Here is a 23,163-nt window from a genome sequence, read left to right as displayed (position 1 = left end):
AAATGTTTGGACACGAATGTTTAAATGATACTTTAGAAATAACGATATCGCTTTGGACACGAAGGATATTTATAGAAATGATTGTGATAATATTGGTTATAAAGCTAGAATCTGTTAATCGATCGAGAGATTGCTGCTGTTACGCTTGGTTGATTTCTCTAACCGCAAGCGAAATAGTTCTATCTCTTATCGTTTTACTTTTATGTCGATTAGGAAAATAGTTTTACAAACAACAATTTATACCCAAACCCTTAATGTGAAATATTGTGAAAACGCTTATGATTAAAGCAACTCCCTGTGGAAACGATCCTATATTATACTCACGTGTATATAGTTTTTAGACATGTAAATATCTTACATCAAAATGGCGCCGTTGCCGGGGAGTAGCGGAATTTTATCATAAGTATCGAAACAATTTTGTCATGTTAAGAAATTTTGCACAAAATTCTTTCTTGTATATAACATACACATATAACATTTATTATCCTTTTTGTGCTAACCACTTGGTATAGTCTCTGTGAACTTTGTTTATGCGAGGTACCGTTGCTAAAGACCAACTTCAGTTTGATCCTGAGATAGAGAAAACAGCTCGTAGAAACAACGCTAAGACAAGGGAAGCAAAAAGATTAGCCAGGCTGGCACAGCCGGAATCTTCTAGTTCTATTCCTACACCTTCTGGTTCGGTTCATACTTTATCTCCTAGTGGGTCTCTACACTCGTCTGCACCATCATCTCCGGAAAGGGAAACATTTGTAGCCATGGCTAATGAAAATGAAGATGGGAATGCACTACCGTGTTGGGTTAGTCCAAGGAGGCTTGCTAGCCTTGGAAATCAAAATACTAAACAAGTTGAGTTGCAGTCGGGGTTAATCCATTTGATAACTCAAAACCCGTTCACCGGTCTTGATCATGAAGACCCATATAAACATCTCACCAATTTCTATGTTACCGCTGGTACACTTGGCATGAAAGAAGATGAGGAAGAGAATATGTTCACCAAATTGTTTCCTCATTCTTTGATTGGGAAAGCTAAGGAGTGGTACTTGGATCAACCGACTTCTTTGATGAAGAATTGGAATGAATTAGAGAAAGCTTTTCAAGAACGGTTCTTTCCGGAGGATAGGTATCTTGAAGCCAAGACATCTATTACAACATTTGCTGAAGGTTATAGTGAGACACTATGTGAGGCGTGGGAGCGTTACAAGTCTTTGCTGAGGAATTGTCCGAAGCATGGTTATGATAGCCAAATGCAAATCTATCTCTTTCGTTAAGGGCTTCAAGGTGAGTCCAAGACTATGTTAGATGCAAGTTCAGGTGGATCTATAATGTTAAAAACTCCAGCAGAAGCTGTGAAGATCATCAACCAAATGGCAATCAACACTCGCATATCGTCTCACAATCGGAATCCTTCACAACGGAAAGCCGGTATTCTTGAATTAGATGCTAATGATGCGGTGTTGGCTCAAAACAAACTCCTCACTCAACAAATGGAGGCTATGCAAAAAGAAATGAGAGCCATGCCCAAGCAAATCTTAGAATCGCTCCAAAAAGAAGGCGGAACTTCACAAGTAAACACTTGTGAGTTATGTACGGGTGATCATCCCACCGGTTTTTGTCCAGCACCTGGTTCATTTGAAGAAGTGGTCAACTTTGTGGGAAACCAACAACAAAGACCAAACCAACAACAACAAGGGCAACAAGCCGGAAGCTCAAATCAAGGCCAAAATCCGGGTACTTCCAATCAAGGGAGATATCCGGGTAATCCCAACTTTCAAAGACCAAACCAATACAACCAACCATGGAGAACACCATACAACTACCAATATCCACAATCAAACTTCTACCAACAACCATACAACAACCAATATCAATTTCCACCACAAAATAACCCACAACAACCAAATCGTTCCCAAAGCACCTAGGAAATCTTGAATCAATTCATGCAAATGTCGATGGCCAATCAAAAGAACACCGATGCGTCTATCAAAGGCCTTGAGACACAAGTCGGTCTATTGGCTCAACAAATGGCTCAAGGTAATCCACAAGTAGGAGCGTTCACCGCCAACACACAACCAAATCCCAAAGAGCATTGCAAATCATAGCAATTAAAAGTTATAACAACACGGAGTGGTAAAGTGATCGGTGAAGGGGTTGGTGAAGATATTGAGGTTGAGAGGAAGGTTGAAGATGTTGTCGAGGAGGAAGATGTAGTGGAGTTAGAGAAGGATGTAGATATAGAAAATAAAGGAGAGTTAGTTGAAAAACAAAAAAATGAAAGAAAAAAAAAGAAATAGTTGAAGAAGAGGAGATGGAGAGAAAGAAGAAAGATGTGGTGCAAGAAAAAGGCAAGAAGAAAGAAGTTGAGAAGAAAGTGGCGGCTCAACACTTACCTTACCCACATGCTCCATCAAAGAAAGATAAAGAGCGGCAATACTCAAGGTTTCTTGAACTCTTCAAGAAATTGCAAATTGATATACCATTCTCAGAAGCCTTGGAGCAAATGCCGGTCTATGCAAAATTCATGAAAGACATCCTTTCCAAGAAGAGAAGAGTTAACGATGAAGAGACCATCCAAATTGATGCTAATTGTAGTGCTATCATTCAAAGAATTAGGTTGCCTAAAAAAGAACAAGATCCGGGAAGAGTCACTCTATCGGTAGCTATTGGCACCACCACTGTAGGTAAAGCATTACTTGATCTTGGGTCAAGCATTAATCTCATGCCTTTGTCCGTTGCCAAAAGAGTTGGTGACCTTTGTATCAAGCGGACTAGGATGACTTTGCAACTAGCCGACAAATCCTTTGCAACACCACTAGGAATGGCCGAAGATGTTCTTGTTAAAGTGGACAAATTTGTTTTTCCGGCTGACTTTGTGGTGATGGATGTCGAAGAAGATGAGGATGTGCCTCTATTAACGGGAAGGAATTTCATGCAAACGGCTCAGATGATGATTGATCTTGACGATAATATCATGAAGGTTAAAGTAAATGATGAAGAGGTTACTTTCAACATCCGGGAAGCCTTGAAGCACTCAAAAGACAACGGTGCATGCTTCAAAATGGATGCAACCGAAGAAGTCATCTTGACAACTCGGAAGCAATTGCATAAACGAACACCCCTTGAGAGTGCTTTGATGGACGCACTCAATGCCATAGATGAAGATGAAGCAAGAGAAATTGAAGAGTGTTTGAAGGAGCTAGATTCCTTGAAAGAGATTCTTCCGCATCAAGCTATATTAGAAGATTTGAAAGAGGAATCTAAAGAAAAAGTAAAAGTTGATGACACCAAGGTAGAGTTAAAAGTTCTACCATCTCATTTGAAATATGTATTTCTAGATAATGATGGTACCAAACCGGTGGTCATTAGTAGCTCCTTGTCCATCAATGATGAAACGAAGTTGGCAGAAATCCTCAAGTCCAACAAAGAAGCGATAGGGTGGAAGTTATCTGACTTGAAAGGGATAAGTCCATCTTATTGCATGCACAAGATAATGATGGAAGAAAACTTCAAACCGGTAGCACAACCACAACGCCGCTTGAATCCAAACATGAAAGAGGTGGTACGCAAGGAAGTAGTAAAGTTGCTTGAAGCCGGCATGATCTATCCAATCTCGGATAGTGCTTGGGTAAGCCCGGTTCAAGTAGTTCCCAAGAAAGGAGGGATGATGGTGATCACAAATGATAAGAATGAATTGATCCCAACTAGAACCGTCACCGGATGGGGAATGTGCATTGACTATAGAAGACTTAATCAAGCAACAAGGAAGGATCACTTCCCATTGCCCTTCATGGATCAAATGCTTGAAAGACTCTCCGGTCAATCCTTCTATTGCTTCCTTGATGGTTATTCCGGTTACAATCAAATTGCCATGAACCCCGAAGATCACGAGAAGACGACCTTTACTTGCCCCTCTGGTATTTTTGCTTATCGAAGAATGCCATTTGGCTTGTGTAATGCACCCGCAACTTTTCAAAGGTATGTTCAAGCCATCTTCTCCGATTTAATTGGTAAGTGTATGGAGGTGTTCATGGATGATTTCTCTGTTTTAGGATCATCATTTGATTTGTGTTTAAAGAGCTTGGATACCGTACTTAAGCGGTGTATTGAGACTAGCTTGGTGCTCAATTGGGAGAAATGTCATTTCATGGTTACCGAGGGTATTGTCCTTGGTCACAAGATTTCTTTAAAGGGTATTGAGGTAGACCAAGCCAAGGTCGACGTAATTGGAAAGCTCCCACCACTGGTGAATGTCAAAGGTGTTCGTAGTTTTCTTGGCCATGCCGGTTTTTACCGGAGATTCATCAAAGACTTTTCAAAGATAGCAAAGCCAATGAGCAACTTGCTCAATAAAGATAAGTCTTTTATTTTTGATAATGATTGTCTTTTTGCATTTGAAACTTTGAAAGAGAAGTTGACCACCGCACCAATAATCACAGCTCCTAATTGGGACTTAAATTTTGAATTAATGTGTGATGCAAGTGATTATGCTATTGGTGCGGCATTGGGTCAACGTAAGAACAAATTTTTTCATGCTATTCACTATGCAAGTAAGGTTTTAAATTTGGCACAAATAAATTATGCCACTACTGAGAAAGAATTACTTGCAATAGTTTATGCAATGGAGAAATTTCGTTCTTACCTTGTAGGTTCCAAGATTGTTGTCTATACTGATCATGCAGCTATCAAGTATCTCCTCACTAAGTCTGATTCAAAGCCAAGGCTCATCCGATGGATGTTATTGCTTCAAGAGTTTGACTTAGAGATCAAAGACAAGAAAGGTACGGAGAATCTTGTAGCTGACCGCCTTTCAAGGTTGACAAACAATGAAGTGACAAAGAATGAACCGGAAGTTCGTGAAGAATTTCCCGATGAAAGGTTGCTTGCAATCAACGTGAGACCTTGGTTTGCCAACATGGTGAACTACAAAGCAACCGGGTTCATTCCCGAAGATTATACATGGCAACAACGCAAGAAGTTCCTCCATGAAGCTAATCATTATGTATGGGATGAGCCATACTTGTTCAAAATTGGAGCGGACAATCTCTTGCGTAGGTGTGTTGATGATGATGAGGCAAAGAAGAGCCTATGGCGATGTCACTATTCACCCTATGGAGGTCACTTCAACGGGGAAAGAACCGCCACAAAGGTGCTTCAATCCGGTTTCTATTGGCCAACTCTTTTCAAAGATGCAAATACACATTGCAAGCATTGTGATGAATGTCAAAGAACCGGATCAATGTCAAAAAGAAATGAGATGCCTCTACAAATTATCCTTGAAGTAGAAGTGTTCGATTGTTGGGGTATAGATTTTGTTGGCCCTTTTCCTTCATCATTCTCCAATGAATACATCTTGGTAGCTGTTGATTATGTTTCAAAATGGGTGGAAGCCGTAGCATCGCCTAAAGCCCATAGCAAGACGGTAGTGAAGTTTCTAAAGAAAAATATTTTCACCCGATTTGGAACACCAAGAGTTCTCATTAGTGATGGAGGATCACACTTTTGCAACGCACAACTTGCCAAAGCCTTAGATCACTATGGAGTCAAGCACAAGGTGGCATCACCTTATCATCCTCAAACAAATGGCCAAGCTGAAATTTCCAACCGGGAGGTAAAAAGAATACTTGAGAAGACGGTCTCTACATCTCGGAAGGATTGGTCGGCTAAGCTTGATGAAGCTTTGTGGGCATATAGGACCGCTTACAAATCTCCTATAGGGCTCACTCCCTTTCAAATGGTCTATGGCAAGTCATGTCACTTACCGGTCGAGCTCGAACACAAAGCATTTTGGGCACCAAGTTCCTAAATTTTGATCAAGAGAAGGCCGGTGAAAAGCGAAAAGTTCAAATGCATGAGCTTGAAGAAATGAGAAATCAAGCTTATGAATCTTCAAAACTTTACAAAGAAAAGCTCAAGAAATACCATGATAAGAAGATCATCCAGAGACAATTCATGCCTGGACAAATGGTGTTGCTATTCAATTCAAGACAATTGAAGTCTAAATGGTCCGAACCTTTCATGGTTAAAGAGGTGAAACCATATGGAGTTGTTGAACTAGAGGATCCAGTTACAAAAGCTAGCTGGACAGTGAATGGGAAGAGAATTAAGCCCTATTTTGGTGGTGAAATTGATCAGAGTTTGTCGACGATTTCACTAATCGAACCATGATTTCTTCAAGATAAAGGCGTCGAGCTCATGACCTAAAACAAGCGCTTGTTGGGAGGCAACCCCAGTTTTGTAAGTATTTTTATGTTTATTGCATGTAGTTAGGTCACTAAGCAATCAAAGCAAAAATTGAAAAAGCAAGTTTGGAGCACATTTTGGGTAGGACGCTTAAGCGTCCTAAGAACGCTTAAGCGTACAAAAGGCAGTGAGCAACATCTTGCACGCTTTTTGTACGCTGTTGGCACGCTTCTCAGCCACAATGAGTACGCTTAAGCGACCGGAGCACGCTTAAGCGTGCAAAGCGTGAATTTTGAAAAAAATATAACGGTTCCCAAGGGGATTAACTCCCCTTAACCACACCCACTCACCCACTTCTCTCTCATTTTCGGTTACAACACAACATAACCACAAAACTCTAATTTCTTTCTCTTCTCACACACACAACTCTAACTCACAAACCCAATCAATTTCAAGTCAAGCACTCACACACTTCATCATATTCATCTTGTACTTGCAGCATTCATCATCATTAACAGGTTTGAATCTATGCCATTTCTCTGTTTTTATGTTAAAAAAATTCATGTTCTTAGCATGTGTAGAATTGGTTAGGCTTAGGGTTAGAGACATTGGTGTGTTTAGAGACAGTTTCCATAGGTTCATAAAAGTGCAAGTTAATCAAAATCACAACTGATTTCCTTCAACATTCAATTTTGTGAATTTTGACCCATTTTGTAATCTTTCAAAAATAAGGGTTTTGAATGAATGTTGAGCAAATTTCATGATTTTGGTTCCTTTTCATGATTTGGTTGTGTTAGTAGAGGTTTAGGGTTAAACTATGTTGAAACAATATGCTGGATTGGATTTGTGTTGGATTTGGATGAAAAATTTTGCAGGGGAAGAACATGCACGCTGACCACTTTTTCCAGCACGCTTAAGCGTGCCAAAAGCGTGCAAATGGCCGAACCTATTTGAAAGCACGCTTTCCAGCACGCTTAAGCGTCCCAAAAGCGTGCTCACCCCAGAACTGTATTTTTCTGTGCTTTTCAAATCTGTTTCACTTCTGTTGATTCCATATGTGTTCTAATTGAATTTTATCATATGTATATGGACTTTTCTGGTTGTTTTGCAGATGGCAGCTAAAAACAAAACCACCGGCACTAAGCGAACTCGAGGTTCCACCTCCGGAACCATTGAGATTTCCATACCGGTACCACGTGTTTTTGACCGAACCCGGTTCTCTTCCGGGAAACATGTCATGAGGTACAATGAACTGAACAAAGGTACCTGGCACGAAAAAACTTTCAACATTAACCCAACTGGCAATTATGCCCACATTCTTAACATGATAACATCCAGAGGGTGGGATAAACTCTTGACACCAGAGACACGCATAGACCCTGACATTGTCAGAGAGTTCTATGCCAATGCCATTCCAAATTGTGAGGGTCGGGAGATGAGTGCTAGGTTCTCGTACACCACCATGGTTAGGGGAAGACCTATTAACTTTGACTGAGACACCATTAATACCTACCTAGGTAACCCCCTGACACTAGACCCACCCGAGGATCCGACGGTACCCACCTTTTGTGCCTATGGAGAGATGGAGAGAGACAAAGATTACAGCTTTAGGAAAATAAAGAGAGATATCCTCCAGCCAGGTAAGACTTACAACAAGGGGAAGAACCAAGAAGATAATACTGCCAAATTTCGAGACATGACGCTTGAGGCACAAGTTATGTTTCAATTCTTGGTGCACAATGTTGTGCCAAAGAGTCATGTGACCACAACCCCAATGGCTGCCTTACCTCTTCTCTGGCACATTTTGAAAGGAGGCCAAGTAGACGTGGCCCGAATTATCTCTGATCAAATGAAACACGTCGCTTTGTGTGGTTACATAGGAAAGATTACCAAGCTATCCTTCCCGGGTTTGATCATGGGTCTGGTAACCGATCAAGGTGTAGTCATTCCTGAGCCTAGATTGGAGAAGATTAAGGGTATGGTTGATGATAGATACATCTTCAACCTTGCACAGAAAATAGCTGGAGTCATTCCTCATGATCCAGAGCCGGCACAAGAGCAAGAAGAAGAGCAAGAGATACCTCATGAGGAGGCGCATCAGCAGGAGATCCCTCAGCATCCTGCTTCTTTTGATTTTACTTCTTTTCAGGCTTATATGACTCAGTTTGACCAAAGGGCAAAGGAGAGGGCTAGGAGGCAAGAGCAGCGGGACATTCATATTATGGACCAGCAGGCTGCTGTCTTCCGCGGCAACCAGAGGATTCATCAGCATCTTTACGATGCTCACATGGATCCACGGTGTTATGCTATCACTCCTGCAGAGTATGCTGATTATTGCAGATGGCCTGGGGACATGCCAATTTATCCAGGAGGGGGCAGTGGAGCAGGACCTGCTTATACTCAAGAGAGGACTGCTAGCTTTCATGGTGTTGGTGATGATCCGAGAGGACAGCCAGTGTCCACCAGGATGATGATATGGATGATGCGGCGAGCTGATCACATCTAGTGTATTTTTAGTGATGCTTTAGCATTTTGCTTTGACTTTTTAATCTTATGTTTTTATTGTTATGTTGGAACATATTTACTGCTTTTGTACTTACTTTATGAGCATGGTTTAGGGTGTTCAAAACTTTTGGGTAGTACTTTTAGTTTTAATTGCATTTTGGTTTAATAACTTAGCTTGTTGGTTGTTTTTAACTTATATGCTTTGGATGAATAATTTTTGTTTAATCTTGTTTGTGTCTCTCAAAAGATAATTGCTCATGAATTTTAAAGTTTAAAGTGCTCCAAGGAGCCAATTATTGAGCAAAAGCAGGTGAGTGATAATGATATGAATTGTGAGAAAGCGCAAAGCCAAGGTATTGGTTTCCTGTTGTTCTAGGTTTTACTAAGAATTTGAAACTTGTACTTTGCACAAAATGTATCTCATTTAATTCTTTTCAAAAACATGATTATTTTTGAACCACTTAGTACTTAACCTAAATGTGAGGTAGCTTCAATTTGTATATATATGCTGGAGACCAATAATCACCGTCTAACTTGTTTTTGTTATGTTAAATCTAATAATTATTTTGAATTGTGTTGAAGCATGGAAAGGATCAAAGCACTTTTTGAAATTGAGTTAACCTACTTGACCACATAAAGCCGACCTGTGAGAAGAGCGAGTATCTGTTACCCCAATCTGAGCCAAATGAATCAAGTCCTCAAATATGAACTGTCAATATTCATAAGCACAATGCTCATTGAATTTGCCTGAAATTTTTCAAAAATCCAGTTCATGTTTGACTCATTTTAGGACTTTGATATTTTCACTTTGTTGAACCCTTAACTTTATTGTACTTTGTCCCTTGCCTTAGGATAGGGGAACATTCAATTAGAGTTTTGTTGTATTCAAGTTGGGGAGAAAAGGAGGCATTGTATGTCAAGTATCTTGGTGAAATTGTTAGAATATCCTGACAACATTGAAGAAAACAAAAGTTGTACATATGAAAAAGAAAAGAAAAGAAAAGAAAAAGAAGAAAAAGAAAGAAAAATTCAAAATAGAATAAGTTGTCAAGGTTATTGGTTAGATTGTTTATCACCAAGGGTTTGTAATGATTGGTAGGGAAGGTTATGGATTTCAATTGTTGATACAAAGAATGTTCCTCTTTGATAGGCTTTCTGATCAATTGCCCCACATATGACATTTCTTTTGTAGCCCGGCCAAGTTATAACCCTAGAAAGACCTTTTGATCCATGCTTCTGTGCTTTTTGAGACGATATTTGGATGGACACCTAACTTAATCAGGATGTTAGCATGATTGTTGGATGTGTGTTCACTACCCTCGTTTATTGTTTTTACTATTGTATTTCATCTACTTTTGAAGAAGTGTGTTAGGTGTGGTTCATAAATAGTTATGTTTATGTTTTGAATTTTATGATATATATTTTGTGCTTAGGATTTGTTTCACATTCATAGTTTGTGCTTGGAATAGTGGAGAACTTCATGCTTGCCTGCTCATTCACATTTGAATCACCACTTGAAAATTTTTAATGTTTTGAATTATTTGGCACTGTGCTAGAAAGCTTGTCCAAAGCCTTGTGAGTTTCCTTTTTGATTCTTTTGTTTGAGGACAAACAAAAAGCTAAGTTGGGGAGAGTTTGATAAGTGCTCAAAAGTATTATTTTCATTGTGTTAAAAGAGGCATTTTGGTGACTTGTTATGCAAGTTATCTTAGGAAAAGCTACTAATTGTTGTGTTTTATACCAATTATGCTTTACATGCCTCATTCTACCAAACTTATGCAGGAAATGACAAGCAAGGAACAAGAAAGAAGTTTTTAAACTCAAGGTAGCACGCTTAAGCGACCTCAGCTCGCTTAAGCGTCCAACAGGGCCGAGAGCAACTTTGTGCACGCTATCAGGTCGCTGTTGCCACGCTTTCAAGATTTGAAGAGCACGCTTAAGCGACCTCATCTCGCTTAAGCGTGCAAAATGTCGAGAGCACCTTTCTGCACGCTCTCAGGACGCTGTTCATAGTTCAAGCAGCACGCTTAAGTGACCTCAGCTCGCTTAAGCGTACTAGTTCCAGAACCAAACCGTCGTTGCACGCTTTCTGCACGCGTTTAGCACGCTTAAGCGTGCTCATCTACTTCAGAAGGAAGATATTTTCCCAGCTTATGTGGCAGCACCCTATTGGTCAACAAAAGATATTTTGTGTAGCACGCTTAAGCGTCCTCAGCACGCTTAAGCGTGCAACACAAATGCTGCCCCATTTAAATAGAATTTTTCCTTCTCTTTAGGACTATTCACTGTTTTATTAGATAATTTATTCTTCATCCTTTGCATAGTTTACATAGACATGTGTAGCTATCATCTATTCTTGTAGATTGAGGTAATCAAACAAGCTATTATGTAATCTTTTGGTCTTTTAATATATGGTTCTAGCTTAATGATTCAATATTGTTGTTATTCTTGCTTTTAATGCTTTCAAAGAGATTCAAGATGATTTGGACACGAACTCTTGAATCTTGAACTAGAATAACAATCTATCTTAAATTATCACCCTTGACACGTTTGTTAATCTTTGATAATCGCTTTTAATCAAGAACTTAATGCTTTCGGACATTTAATCGGTTGGACACGGTCGATTAAGTTATTCGATTGACTTTATTATCTTTTAAATGTTTGGACACGAATGTTTAAATGATACTTTAGAAATAACGATATCGCTTTGGACACGAAGGATATTTGTAGAAATGATTGTGATAATATTGGTTATAAAGCTAGAATCTGTTAATTGATCGAGAGATTGCTGCTGTTACGCTTGGTTGATTTCTCTAAACGCAAGCGAAATAGTTCAATCTCTTATCGTTTTACTTTTATGTCGATTAGGAAAATAGTTTTACAATTGACTTGAGACTAACCACTCACATTTGAACCCAAGAATTGTTTCTCAAGTGTGAATGATATTAGTAACCCGGTTGACATCTCATCGACATGTTTTTTGGCTACTTTAATCAAACAATCCCAACTTTCACAAACTCTCAAAAACCTTTCACATGCTTGTTTACTGGTACATGTCCTTGTTTTTAAATTAGATGCTTTTCCTAGTATTGTTTTCAGGTGACCCACTTTTCAATATAACGCAAGTAGGTGACAACGTGTGTCATGCAAATTCTTGAGCTTCATCACAAAAGATCACATTTTTTTTATTAACTATATGAAAAGCAACCATCCTAATCTATATTTTGTTTTATAGCTCAACTGGCAAAAATGTCGAAATTGTTAGGCCGGTCATGATCGGGGTTCGAACTCCGGTACCTCCACTTTATGTGTGTGGGTTTATGATGGCTTTGCCATCTCTTCTATCTACCAAAAAAAAAATAAGATGCTCAATTTATAAGGTGAATAAATGGGGTGTCCAGGGTTTGAACCCCGGCCCCTGCATAGGGTTCGAACTCCGGCCCCTGCATATAATAATGCATTGTCCTACCAACTGAGTTATGCTCACGTTGTTAAATTTACTACTCCAAATCTAGAATCTATTTGTACTTGTTTAAATGATTTTGAATTTCATCAAAATGTTGCCCCACACGCAATAGCTAGCTTGCATCTCATACATCAAGGTGGAGGGAAAAAAACAGATTCTTCGAGTAAAGTGGTTGCTACTTTTAACATTACTTTCAAATTTATGTAATTCTAAGATATTTAACATTTTACGAGTAAGTTACATGGCTACTACTAGAATTGGGACATGAATGAGAACCTACTAAAATTTTGTGATCTGGATATAGCACACACTTATATATACGAGATCATCCGCAAGGCCCGTCTTGCTCATCGATCTAAGATCAGACAACACATATTGCATGTTCGATAAATCAATCTTAAATGATCTTTACCATTGATTTAGATCGGATGATCAAGATTAGTAAATACATGATGTGGTTAATGTAGGGTATATGCGTCCAAATTTATTTGCTATCTATTATTTATTTTTATTATTTTTTTAAAACTCGATAGTAAGTTCGAGAAATTACGAGTCATCTGATCATCATCTAAGAGCCGAGATATATGATTACATGATTGTAGGGAATTCAAAGTTATGTGCTTATCATGAACAGTTGAAAGGGAATTACTAGCAATCATGTAATCTAAAATAGGCATAAGTTTTAAAAACTAAAATTATAAACAAGATCTATAGTTAGGAAACACTCACTGTATATTTTTTTGGCTCTGTTTATTACGTGTACTTGTGACCTGGACCCAGTGATAACTATAGGACATATTAGATTGATTCTCTTGCTGGTACCTAAAAACAACAATAATTCGTCCATGTCCTTTTGTTTTAAGACATTTTCATTTGTCACCATTTGTCATACCTTACATTTGTTTCATGCATTTCAAGAACCACAAATCACATAGAGAAAGACAAAAGCTTTGCATGTTAGGGTCTGCTCCTTCAAAACAGTTTGTGTGAACTCGATTCCGATTTTCCACATTTACAAATGTACACATTTAAACATATTAACCGATCTTTATATTTAATTAACATCACTCATTAATTCAAAATCAAATGATTAAGATTAATTAACATGTCACACATATAATACATTTTTTTTTACAAACACATATAATACTTATATGGTTTGTCTAACATGTACAATATTGCACATATTAAAACAACTGAAAGTAGTAGTATGTTTTTATTGAAAAACAACAATTAATTTATTAAAAAGTTATATAATTAATACAAAATGTACAAATTTCAATGCAAAGTTGCTATTTTAAATTTCTTAACATTTGCAAATTTGCAAATGATAGAAAAACCCTAATAATACATATAATCAATATCTGTCATTATCATACTCATGTTGGATAAAAAAATCTAGAGGAGTTCAAGGAGACACATATCCTGTTTTTCTAAACAAAGAGCAAAAATTAGGCAATGTCCATGTGTCATTCTTACATACATATTTCTAATCTTAGCAACCACCACATGAAGAGCATTCTTACATACATATTATATATGTGGAGCAAGATTAGTGGCAAAAGTGGTTGTAATTTTATTATTGAGAGGTGGTTGATTTGATGTGTTATTATCTTAATACATATTCGATACATTAATTATTCAATTAATTTAAAAAAAAAATATTCTTAATATACGGTAGTATGTTTTATACATGTGAGTGTGCAGATTACATATTTTAAACTAATGCTTGTGAATTTTTTTTATAGTCTTGAAGAAGGAAGTTGTGTTGCGGGTTGAAATATGAATATCTTTGGTTTTTGCTTTGATTCTTTTTATTTATTTATTTTTGGGAAATATTAAAAACACTCTTTCTTGCACTTTTTCTAACACTCAATTTCTTATTTGATGAAACTTATGTGAGTCACACAATTTTATATGGTTGATTATTCTTATATTTGGTTGAGTTCATTAAATGGTAACCGATTTAGTACAAACATGGTTTTAGAGAAAGTTAGCAGGAAAATATTTGTGGAAAAACAAATTTTAATGAATTACTTTGATGGATAGTTTGAGCTTGAAATAAAAGGGCACAACGTTCTTCACCTATATGATTGAAACAATGGTATGTTTTTTCAAAAGTCCTGACTCCGATATCGAAATTGTTAGATTAGTTATTGTGATCGAAGTTTAAACTCCAGACTCCCTTACTTGTATGCGTGACTTTGTAATTGTTATTTCATATATATATATAAAAAGGGTTAATACCGCTTTTGGTCCCTGTAATATTAGCGAATTCCAGTTTTAGTCCCTGTAAAAATAATAATTTAGATTCTGTCCTTGTAATTTCAGATTCCTCCATTTTTAGTCCCTCATTTCACCACGTCAGCAAAATCTGCATACATGGCACATGAAATGAGGGACCAAAAGTGGAGGAATCTGAAATTACAAGGACCAAAAGTGGAGAAATCTAAAATTACAGGGACGTAATTTATGCAAATTCTGTTGACGTGGTTAAATGAGAGACCAAAAGTGGAGGAATCTAAAATTACAAGGACGGAATCTAAATTTTTCATTTTACAGAGACTAAAACCGGAATTCGTTAGTATTACAGGGACCAAAAGCAGTATTAACCCTATAAAAAATGAAACAATGGTATGATTGGTGCTAAAAAAATTCTAATGTCAAATATAGAAGATACAGTGTCTCGTTCTCATACTATAGGCAATTGCTGCTCCCGATTTTCCCGTACTTTCGCAACATTTATCTTAACACTATGATGTATCATATTCAAAAAAAATCAATCATGCATATGTCAATGATGGGCAATTCATCTTTTGATCATTATAACGTCTTCTGAAATCATTCAAAAACTAAATTCAATCTTATCCCAAAACTGTGTGCCACTCAAAGCATTCTTTATTCATCAATTGGGTTCTTTTCTCTGTGATAATGAAAGACACTATACCTTTTGAATTATTAGATAGGAACAAATAAAATTAAGTTATATAAGTATTGTTTAAATTACATAAAAAAAGAAAGCATGAATTGAAATGTGATAAATAATTTTTTTATTTTATTTAATACTTTTTTACTCTTTGTTGAATCATAATTAAATGACTTTGAAGTATTAGTTATTGATTTTTGACGTAAGCTTAATGATTTAAAGTACCCCCATGATTGAGCTTTTTGCCCTATAGTTCATAAAAACAAAAGTTATTACGGAATATATTGAAACAAAAAGAAAAACCGATTCTAAAAAAGTTATAATAAATTAAAGTTAGTGCCAGCGGAAAGCTCTTAATCTCAGTTGAAGATTCAATATTTTGTGTTGTATAAAAGAAGTTTAAAAATCAAGTAATTGAACTAAGTGATTAGTAACTTCTACAAGGAATGAATTGTGGAGAAATTGCATTTGATTTTTTGGTGAAATAATTCTCGACTAAATATATTTTTCTTTGGCCGAATTACGGATTACCTCACCCCTTCATCTAAAAATCGAAATTAGACACTACCAAAAGTGGTTAATAACCTCTACAAGGAATGAATCGTGGAGAAATTGCATTTGATTTTTTGGTGAAATAATTCTCGACTAAATATATTTTTCTTTGGCCGAATTACGGATTACCTCACCCCTTCATCTAAAAATCGAAAGGTTAGGACCGAAAGTAAATAAATAAAACGAGTTTAAAGAACAGGAAATTAAAATAAATTCTAAGGGTTAACAAGTTCCCTTTAGTCATTGTTTAATCAATTAAAAGTTGTAACTTTTGCATAAAAATAATGTAATTGTAAGTTTTTCATATCTCTGACTTAAATTTTCATGATAAAATTTCTTAATAATTTTTTAAATAATATCCTTAAGACATTTGTTAACATGATCCAATTCTAAAAATCCACGTAAATACTACTAAATATGTGTTTGAATATGCTCTTGCAATGCAAATTTTACATCCCAAAGCAAGCTAAACGTGAAAATGGCGAATCTACAAAAACAAACTTATGTAAAAGCGTGAAATTTACTGTGAGACGGAAGAAGCCACCGCTAAACCCCCGTACTAAATTATAATCAAGATCAAATTCAACAAGTAATAAATTCTTTTGTAAAAAAAGAAGTTATAATTTCTAATGACAAAATGTAAGTATTAAATTTACAATATAAGTAATTTTATTTTTTTTTACATTTGTCAGTCAATCACATTTGCCATTTAAAATATTTTATTTTACTAATTTTTTAACGTAATTATTTTAATCATATAATAATTCTAAATCACACATGCAATTGATTATGATTTATAAACATTTTAAAATTAAACGCAATCATTAAACCCCCCGATTTAATCTTTTTATAGATACGATGATTAGACAAAATAATTCTTATTATTAACCCATTTAAATTAGTAGAGTAATGTTGCCTTAAAACTTTAGAGTGTGTTGCTGGTCTCGTATTTAATTTTTCGGATGTCGTCTCGTATTTAATTTTTCGGATGTCAATCTCAATAGAATAGTTTAACTTAAGGAAAAAAAAAAATTCTTATTATTAGTATAGGGTGTCTTATAAATCAATAAAATAATTATAAAATAAAATAAAATAAAGAACTGCAAGAAATCTTAGGAAAGGCACTTGCTTGCTACACTCTCGTACTCCTAAAAATTTACTAAATGTAAATAACGAGTTAACTCATCTCACAAGGAAGCAATTTTCATACATCACAAAGTAAAGGCAAACGAGTTAACTCAATCTTCCATTTCAATCTTCTCTGCTTCACCATTCATACTCCATAATTTTCCATAACCCATCAAAATTCAACAATGACCCATTTATTGAATCAACCTAAACATCATCATTCTTCATTTCAAGAAGCTTTTTCTGTAATAATCGATGTTTACAGAAGGTGCAAATATAGTGCATACAAACTGTTTGATGAAATTCCTCAACCATGTTTAGCACACAAAACCCATTTTTCTACTTTTGTATCACCATTGAGTCCTTCATTATCACTCCAACCTAACCCTTTAACCATGTTGTTGCTCATAGAAAGCTGAAAGCTTTTTCTATGGTTAACCAAAATGTACCTTCTAACATCCTCTGGTAACATCAGTGTGTACCTCTCTACACACTTCACTTGTTCAACCAATGAATGACCAGTTGAATTTGATCTCAAAAGTTTCAATTTTGATGGATGCCCATCATCACAATTGATGCTTTCTCCTTTGTTCGCGTCTGAGTCGGTTTGGTTTGGGTTTTGGTTTTCATCATTGGAGGTATCATTGAAAGTGATTTCGGGTACGGTTTCAGAGTTTTCTTCACATGTTTGGTCATTGTTGTTGAAATTGGTTGGGATGGTCATTGCAACTTGACAAGAATCTTGGTTAAGATTTGCGCGACAAACGGGACAAGTGACATGAGAAGCTAACCATGAATCAATGCATTGAGGGTGGAAAACATGGTTGCATTTAGGTAGTAATCTTAAGGTGTCTTGTTCTTTGAAATCTGTTAAACAAACTGCACATTCCAATGGTCCTTTATCTGTTTTAACGTCTTTGATTGCTGAGTAAAAAAGGATAGGGAAAGTGTTGAGTAGTTCTTTGTTTATACCTTGTGAACATGAACATGGACAATCTGTTGCGTTGGTTCTTGTGACGACGATGCGCGATTCAACGCAGTTTCGGATGTAGAAAAATACGATTCCTAAGAAAAAAAGTAGACAAAGTACAGCACCAGCTGCGATTGCAAAGGAAGGATTCCATCTATGATGAGAGATATCAGTAGGAACAGGTTCCATGGAAGCTTGTGATTCAACATGGTTTAGGAATAGAAGAAAGAGGAAAGGAGTTATAGTTGTGAGGGAAGTAAAGTAAGAGTTTTTGAGGTGAAAATTAAGCATGTTTGTTTGTGAAAGATGAAAAGGTTTGAGAGTGATGTGAGATGAGTAGTGTAGTGGAGTTGTTTTTTTAGTGAGAGGAATATGAAGAGAAAAAAGAAGAGGATTGATTGTTATAAAGGGGAGAGGAGAGGAAAGGAAGTAAGATGGGAAGTTCCATTTGTTGCTTGAAGAACAAGGATTTGGTTTAGTGGAGAAAAGGTTGAAGGATGAACGGTGAAGATGGAAGTGTGAAGCGAACACTCCTTTTTATGCTCCTTTTTGATGAATTCTAAGGGACTATAAATATAGTAGAAATTTTGGAAGATATGTTAATTAATTAAAATATTAAAATAACAAATCATAAGTGACATTAGTTAGATGGGTTAATTATGTTTCTAGTCCCTATAAAATAGCGACCTTGTAAGTTTAGTCCTTACTTAATTTTAATAGCATTTTTAGTCCCTAATTTTGTTTTTTTGCCCTGAGTATTAGTCCCTACTCAATTCAAATTTGTTTAATTTATGCTTAAACTCTTAAATTTTTGAACAATTTTTTGCAGACATGTTTAGAACATTACTAAAAGTTCCTCCGCAAAAAATTATCGCAAAATTTGATTTCTACATCCAGATTTTATTACTTTTTATCTTTAACTTTTGTCGTTTTAAAAAATTCATATTTAATTCATTTCATGTCTGAAAATTCTAAATTTTAGTAAACGAACCTTTCATAGTGTTCTAATCTTGTCTCAAAAAAATCGTTCAAAAATTTAAGAGTTTAAGGATAATTAATCAAACTTTGTTTTAGCAGGGACTAAAATTATAAGTAAATTTTATTTTATAGGGACTAAAAATGCTATTAAAATTAAGTAAGGACTAAACTTACAAGGTCGCTATTTTATAGGGACTAGAAACATAATTAACCCTAGTTAGATTGGAGTATTTTTAATTTATGGGTCATGTTAACTTGTGCCCTTAGGGCACATGTTAAGCAACCTAAAAGTAGAAATTGTTTCTTAAATTTTGTGCATTCAATTAGTTAAAAGTCAAAAAGTTAAATTCAAATACATTAATTATAACAAAACATTTCTATTTTTACTTCTTAACTTGTGCCTTGAGGGCACAAGTTAACATTAGCCTTAATTTATTTATAGCAATGCATGTTTGGTATGCAAAAGGGACAAGTCATAAAAGAGCACAACCCCAAATCAAAAATGTTTTTGGACACTGATAAATTAAAAGGAATTAAAAAAAAAAGATGAAAACAAAGTAGGCATGAAAATAGGGTGAGGTGGTGACAGAGTTTACCTTCTTTATCTCATAAACTCATATATTTACTCGTTACCTTAGCCGTACCTAACGGGGATAATAAATCAAAACTCATTCCCGTCTTCGACGGGTTTGGGTATCCCCGTCTCATCTTCTTCCCCGAATGCATGATTTTTTTTTAATAAAAATATAACTATTTTTCAGCCTCGGGCACAATATTGTAATACATTGTCTATCAAAGAGATGATGTTGATTTATGGCTATGGTAATGGAGAAGGGAGTTGTGATATGTAGGAGGAGAAGAAAGAGAGACCAGATAAGTAAGTGTCGTCTTACAAACTTAGGATTTGATCGTATGTGTAAAATGATTCAGGGTTTGATTTTCTATTTATAAATTTGGGTAAGAAATTGATTTTCTACATTTGAGACGGGTTTGGGTGTGGGTTTGGTTCGGGCAAATACCCGCGGGGGTAAGAGTTTTGTTGACATGCTTAAAAACAAGGAATTCTTTAACATTTTTTTTGTCTCAAAATAATTGTCACTTTAAAATATCAATGCAAAATTTATTTTTTTGCTTCCCACTATTATACCTTTATTTATTGAATTTTATTCAACTTAACTATTCTACTAACTACAACCTCTGTCCCTAAATATAGGAGTCTTTTGTCAAAATCACGGGAATTAAGAAAATTGTTAGTACTATTAAATTTGTATATAATTACTATTGTTTTTACAATTTTATCCTTAAGATAAAGAGTTAGGTTATGTTTTCAACATAATATTTATTTTTGATTGAAGAAACTGATGCAAAATATATAAGGTTTATGTTGGTAAAAAAACAATTAATGTAATTGGAAATACCAAAAGGGTCTTATAAAAAAGGATTTATTTTTCTCAAAATGGATTTATAATTAGGGACGGAGGTAGTACAATTAATAAGGATATTTTACTCCCTCCGTCTCTATATTATACTCCATCCGTTTCAAATTGAGTGTCGCTTTAGCCAATTGCACACATATTAAGGAATTGAAAGAAATAATCATTAGATATAACACTTTTACTAAACTACCCTTACTTTATAAGAAAAAAGACAAACTTATAAAGTTGCATTGAAAATTGTGAGAGAAAAGTTTGAGATGGTAAAGTTGGAAGAAAAAAATTAAAGTTGTATTGAAAATGTAAAGTGACATTCATTTTGAAACAATTTTTTTTTGCTAAAGTGACAATCATTTTGAAACGGATGGAGTAGTTGTTTAAGGTTTGTGCACGATTATTAAAGAAATGATTAATTGTGTTGATTTTAATGATAAAATTAATATTATTTACTAAAATAACCTTATTAATTGTAGTTAGTGGATTAGTTAAGTTGAATAAATTCATTAAATAACGGTATAATAATGGAAAAAATAATAAATGTTGCATTTGTAAAGTGACAATTATTTTGAGAAAAAGAAAAAATGTTAAAGAGACAATTATTGTGAGACGAAGGGAGTAGTAAATTACACAAATTTTGTATCATTGATATCAACACAATTAATTACTCCCACCGGTCCTATATATAAGAAATTTTTAAATTTTTTCCTCTCGTAATTATAAGAAAATATCACAACTTTTAAGGTGTAGTTAATATTTAAAAGACTTTTCTATCCCTTATTTAATGTTTTAGAATGAAATAATTATTGGATATAACATTTTTACTAAACTGTGCTTACTTTATAAGAAAAAGACAATTAAAATTGCTTTGAAAATTGTGTGAGAGAAAAGTTGAAGTTTTTATTGAGGGTGAAGTTGGAAGAAAAAAATTAAAGTTGTATTGAAAATGTAAAGTGACATTCATTTTGAAATAATTTTTTTTGGTTAAAGTGACACTCATTTTAAAACGGAGGGGTAATATAAAGTTGAAAAATTAAAGTGTTCTGTTGTGCATTTTCAAGATTCAATGTCGTTCTTATACTACACGTTTTCTCTTAGAAGTGGAAGAAAGCTGGTTTTGGTGGTTTCCCATGAATGTCTGCTTTTCTCATTCCCTAGAATTCAGTTTCAAATAAAGCTATAGACGTCGACGACACAAGTCTTGAGTTACTTCCATTCACGCCTTTTTCCTCCTAAGAGCACCTACATCCATGTCACTCTACATGGATGATATAAATGGGTACCACGTAATACTTTATATTACTCCACATTTTCAATTATTTAAACCATCCAACTACATTTTCCAAATATTCATACTACTCTTACAAAACTTACAACGGGTCCCACTAATCTTACAATATACTCCAAATTTTACATTAATATATAAAATGTATCTTACAATATACTCAAAATGAATTAAAATATCCAAAAAAATAAATAAAATCAAATGAAAATATATTAAATAACGTACTACTTGACACAAATAAGTTATAAGAAAATACAATAAAAAACACATAAACGTTAAAATAAACTACTAGCACAAAATAAAAATAAAAAAAATACATAAACGTTAAAAAAAATACATGAACGTTTAAAATAATTTTTAGTTGTGAATATTCTCATGCCCAAAACGTTCCCATATATGTTCTATTAAGTCTTGTTGAAGTTGTCGATGAACTTGCTTATCGCGAACATTGTGTCTTCTACGCAAGAACTCTTGAAAATCATTATTAGAATCATCTGGTGGTGCAGTCGGGCCATTGCCTAGATGATCATAAGAATAATCAAAGGTTCCACCATATGTGGCACGTTCATCTTCAACAATCATGTTGTGTAATATGATTCACGTATCCATTATACGTTTTAGTGCATCCAAGTGCCAAGATCGAGCTGGGTTACGTATGATCGCAAATCGGGATTGGAGAACTCCAAACGCTCGTTCGATATCTTTTCGAGCACCTTCTTGATGTTGGGCAAACAATTTTCTCTTATCCCCCCTGTGGCATTGGGATGCTTTTCACAAATGTTGCCCATTCGGGATAAATGCCATCTGATAGATAATACCCCATGTTGTATTCTGTACGATTAACTGAAAAATGGACTTCAGGAGCTCGCCCTTGCATAACATCATTGAAGACATCAGATTGGTTCAACACACTGATATCGTTGTTTGAACCCGCTACCCCAAAGAATGCGTGCGAAATCCACAAATCTTGTGAAGCAACTGCTTCAAGCATAACAGTGGGTTTACCATGATCACCTCGAACATATTGCCCTTTCCATGCAACTGGGCAATTTTTCCATTCCCAATGCATACAATCAATACTCCCAAGCATACCTGGAAAACCACGTGCCTCCCCCATCTGCAGTAGGCGTTCAATATCTTCGGTGGTTGGCTTTCTCAAGTATTGTGGCCCAAATACACTAATCACACCTCTTGTAAACTTATCAACACATTTTAGTGTCGTGGATTCACCAATTCTCAAATAGTCATCCACACTATCAGCAGATGTTCCATATGCCAACATACGAATAACAGCAGTGCATTTTTGTAGCGGTGAAATACCTGATCTACTAGTTGCATCAACCCTCAGTTGAAAATACTCATCATGTTGACCAAGAGCTTCAACTATGCGAAGGAAGACATGTTTACGCATTCGGTACCTTCGACGGAATTGCTCATCTGTGTACCTTGGAGCTTCTGAAAAATAATCATTGAATAACCGATCATGTCCTTCTTCACGATTCCTCTCTATATTTCTTCTTTGACGTCTGGGCTTACTTGAGCTCGCATGTTGCTCTTGACTTTCAAAGTAAAGTCGCACAAGTTCTTCATCCATGTCGTCATTCATGTAATCCATGAACATTTTTGCAATATGGGAAGGATTGGAAGGATCCATGTGAAGAGAAGTTTGGTATTGATTGCGAATAAAATGTGCAAAAGAAAAAAATTAAAGAGATAAAATTAATAGTTCAAATTTAGACAATA

The 23,163-nt window shown here is 35.4% G+C and overlaps 1 protein-coding gene and 1 pseudogene across 1 annotated transcript; both read right to left on the bottom strand.

Moving 5' to 3' along the window:
- Window positions 1–16,644: 16,644 nt before the first annotated feature.
- On the bottom strand, window positions 16,645–18,268 carry LOC146916134 (E3 ubiquitin-protein ligase ATL6-like). The gene has a single exon (XM_085718301.1). It carries the CDS (start codon window positions 18,016–18,018, stop codon window positions 17,065–17,067), a length of 954 nt encoding a protein of 317 aa, XP_085574427.1. The 5' UTR covers window positions 18,019–18,268; the 3' UTR covers window positions 16,645–17,064.
- Window positions 18,269–21,644: 3,376 nt separating this feature from the next.
- Window positions 21,645–23,163, bottom strand: LOC146916133 (uncharacterized; annotated as a pseudogene).

The sequence above is a fragment of the Medicago sativa genome, chromosome 6 (assembly GCF_051527215.1).
Source record: "Medicago sativa cultivar Bolivia chromosome 6, Bolivia_mono, whole genome shotgun sequence".
NCBI lineage: Eukaryota > Viridiplantae > Streptophyta > Magnoliopsida > Fabales > Fabaceae > Medicago > Medicago sativa.
The sequence above is the reverse complement of the archived record's forward strand: the minus strand, read 5'-3'. Positions and strand labels throughout refer to the sequence as shown.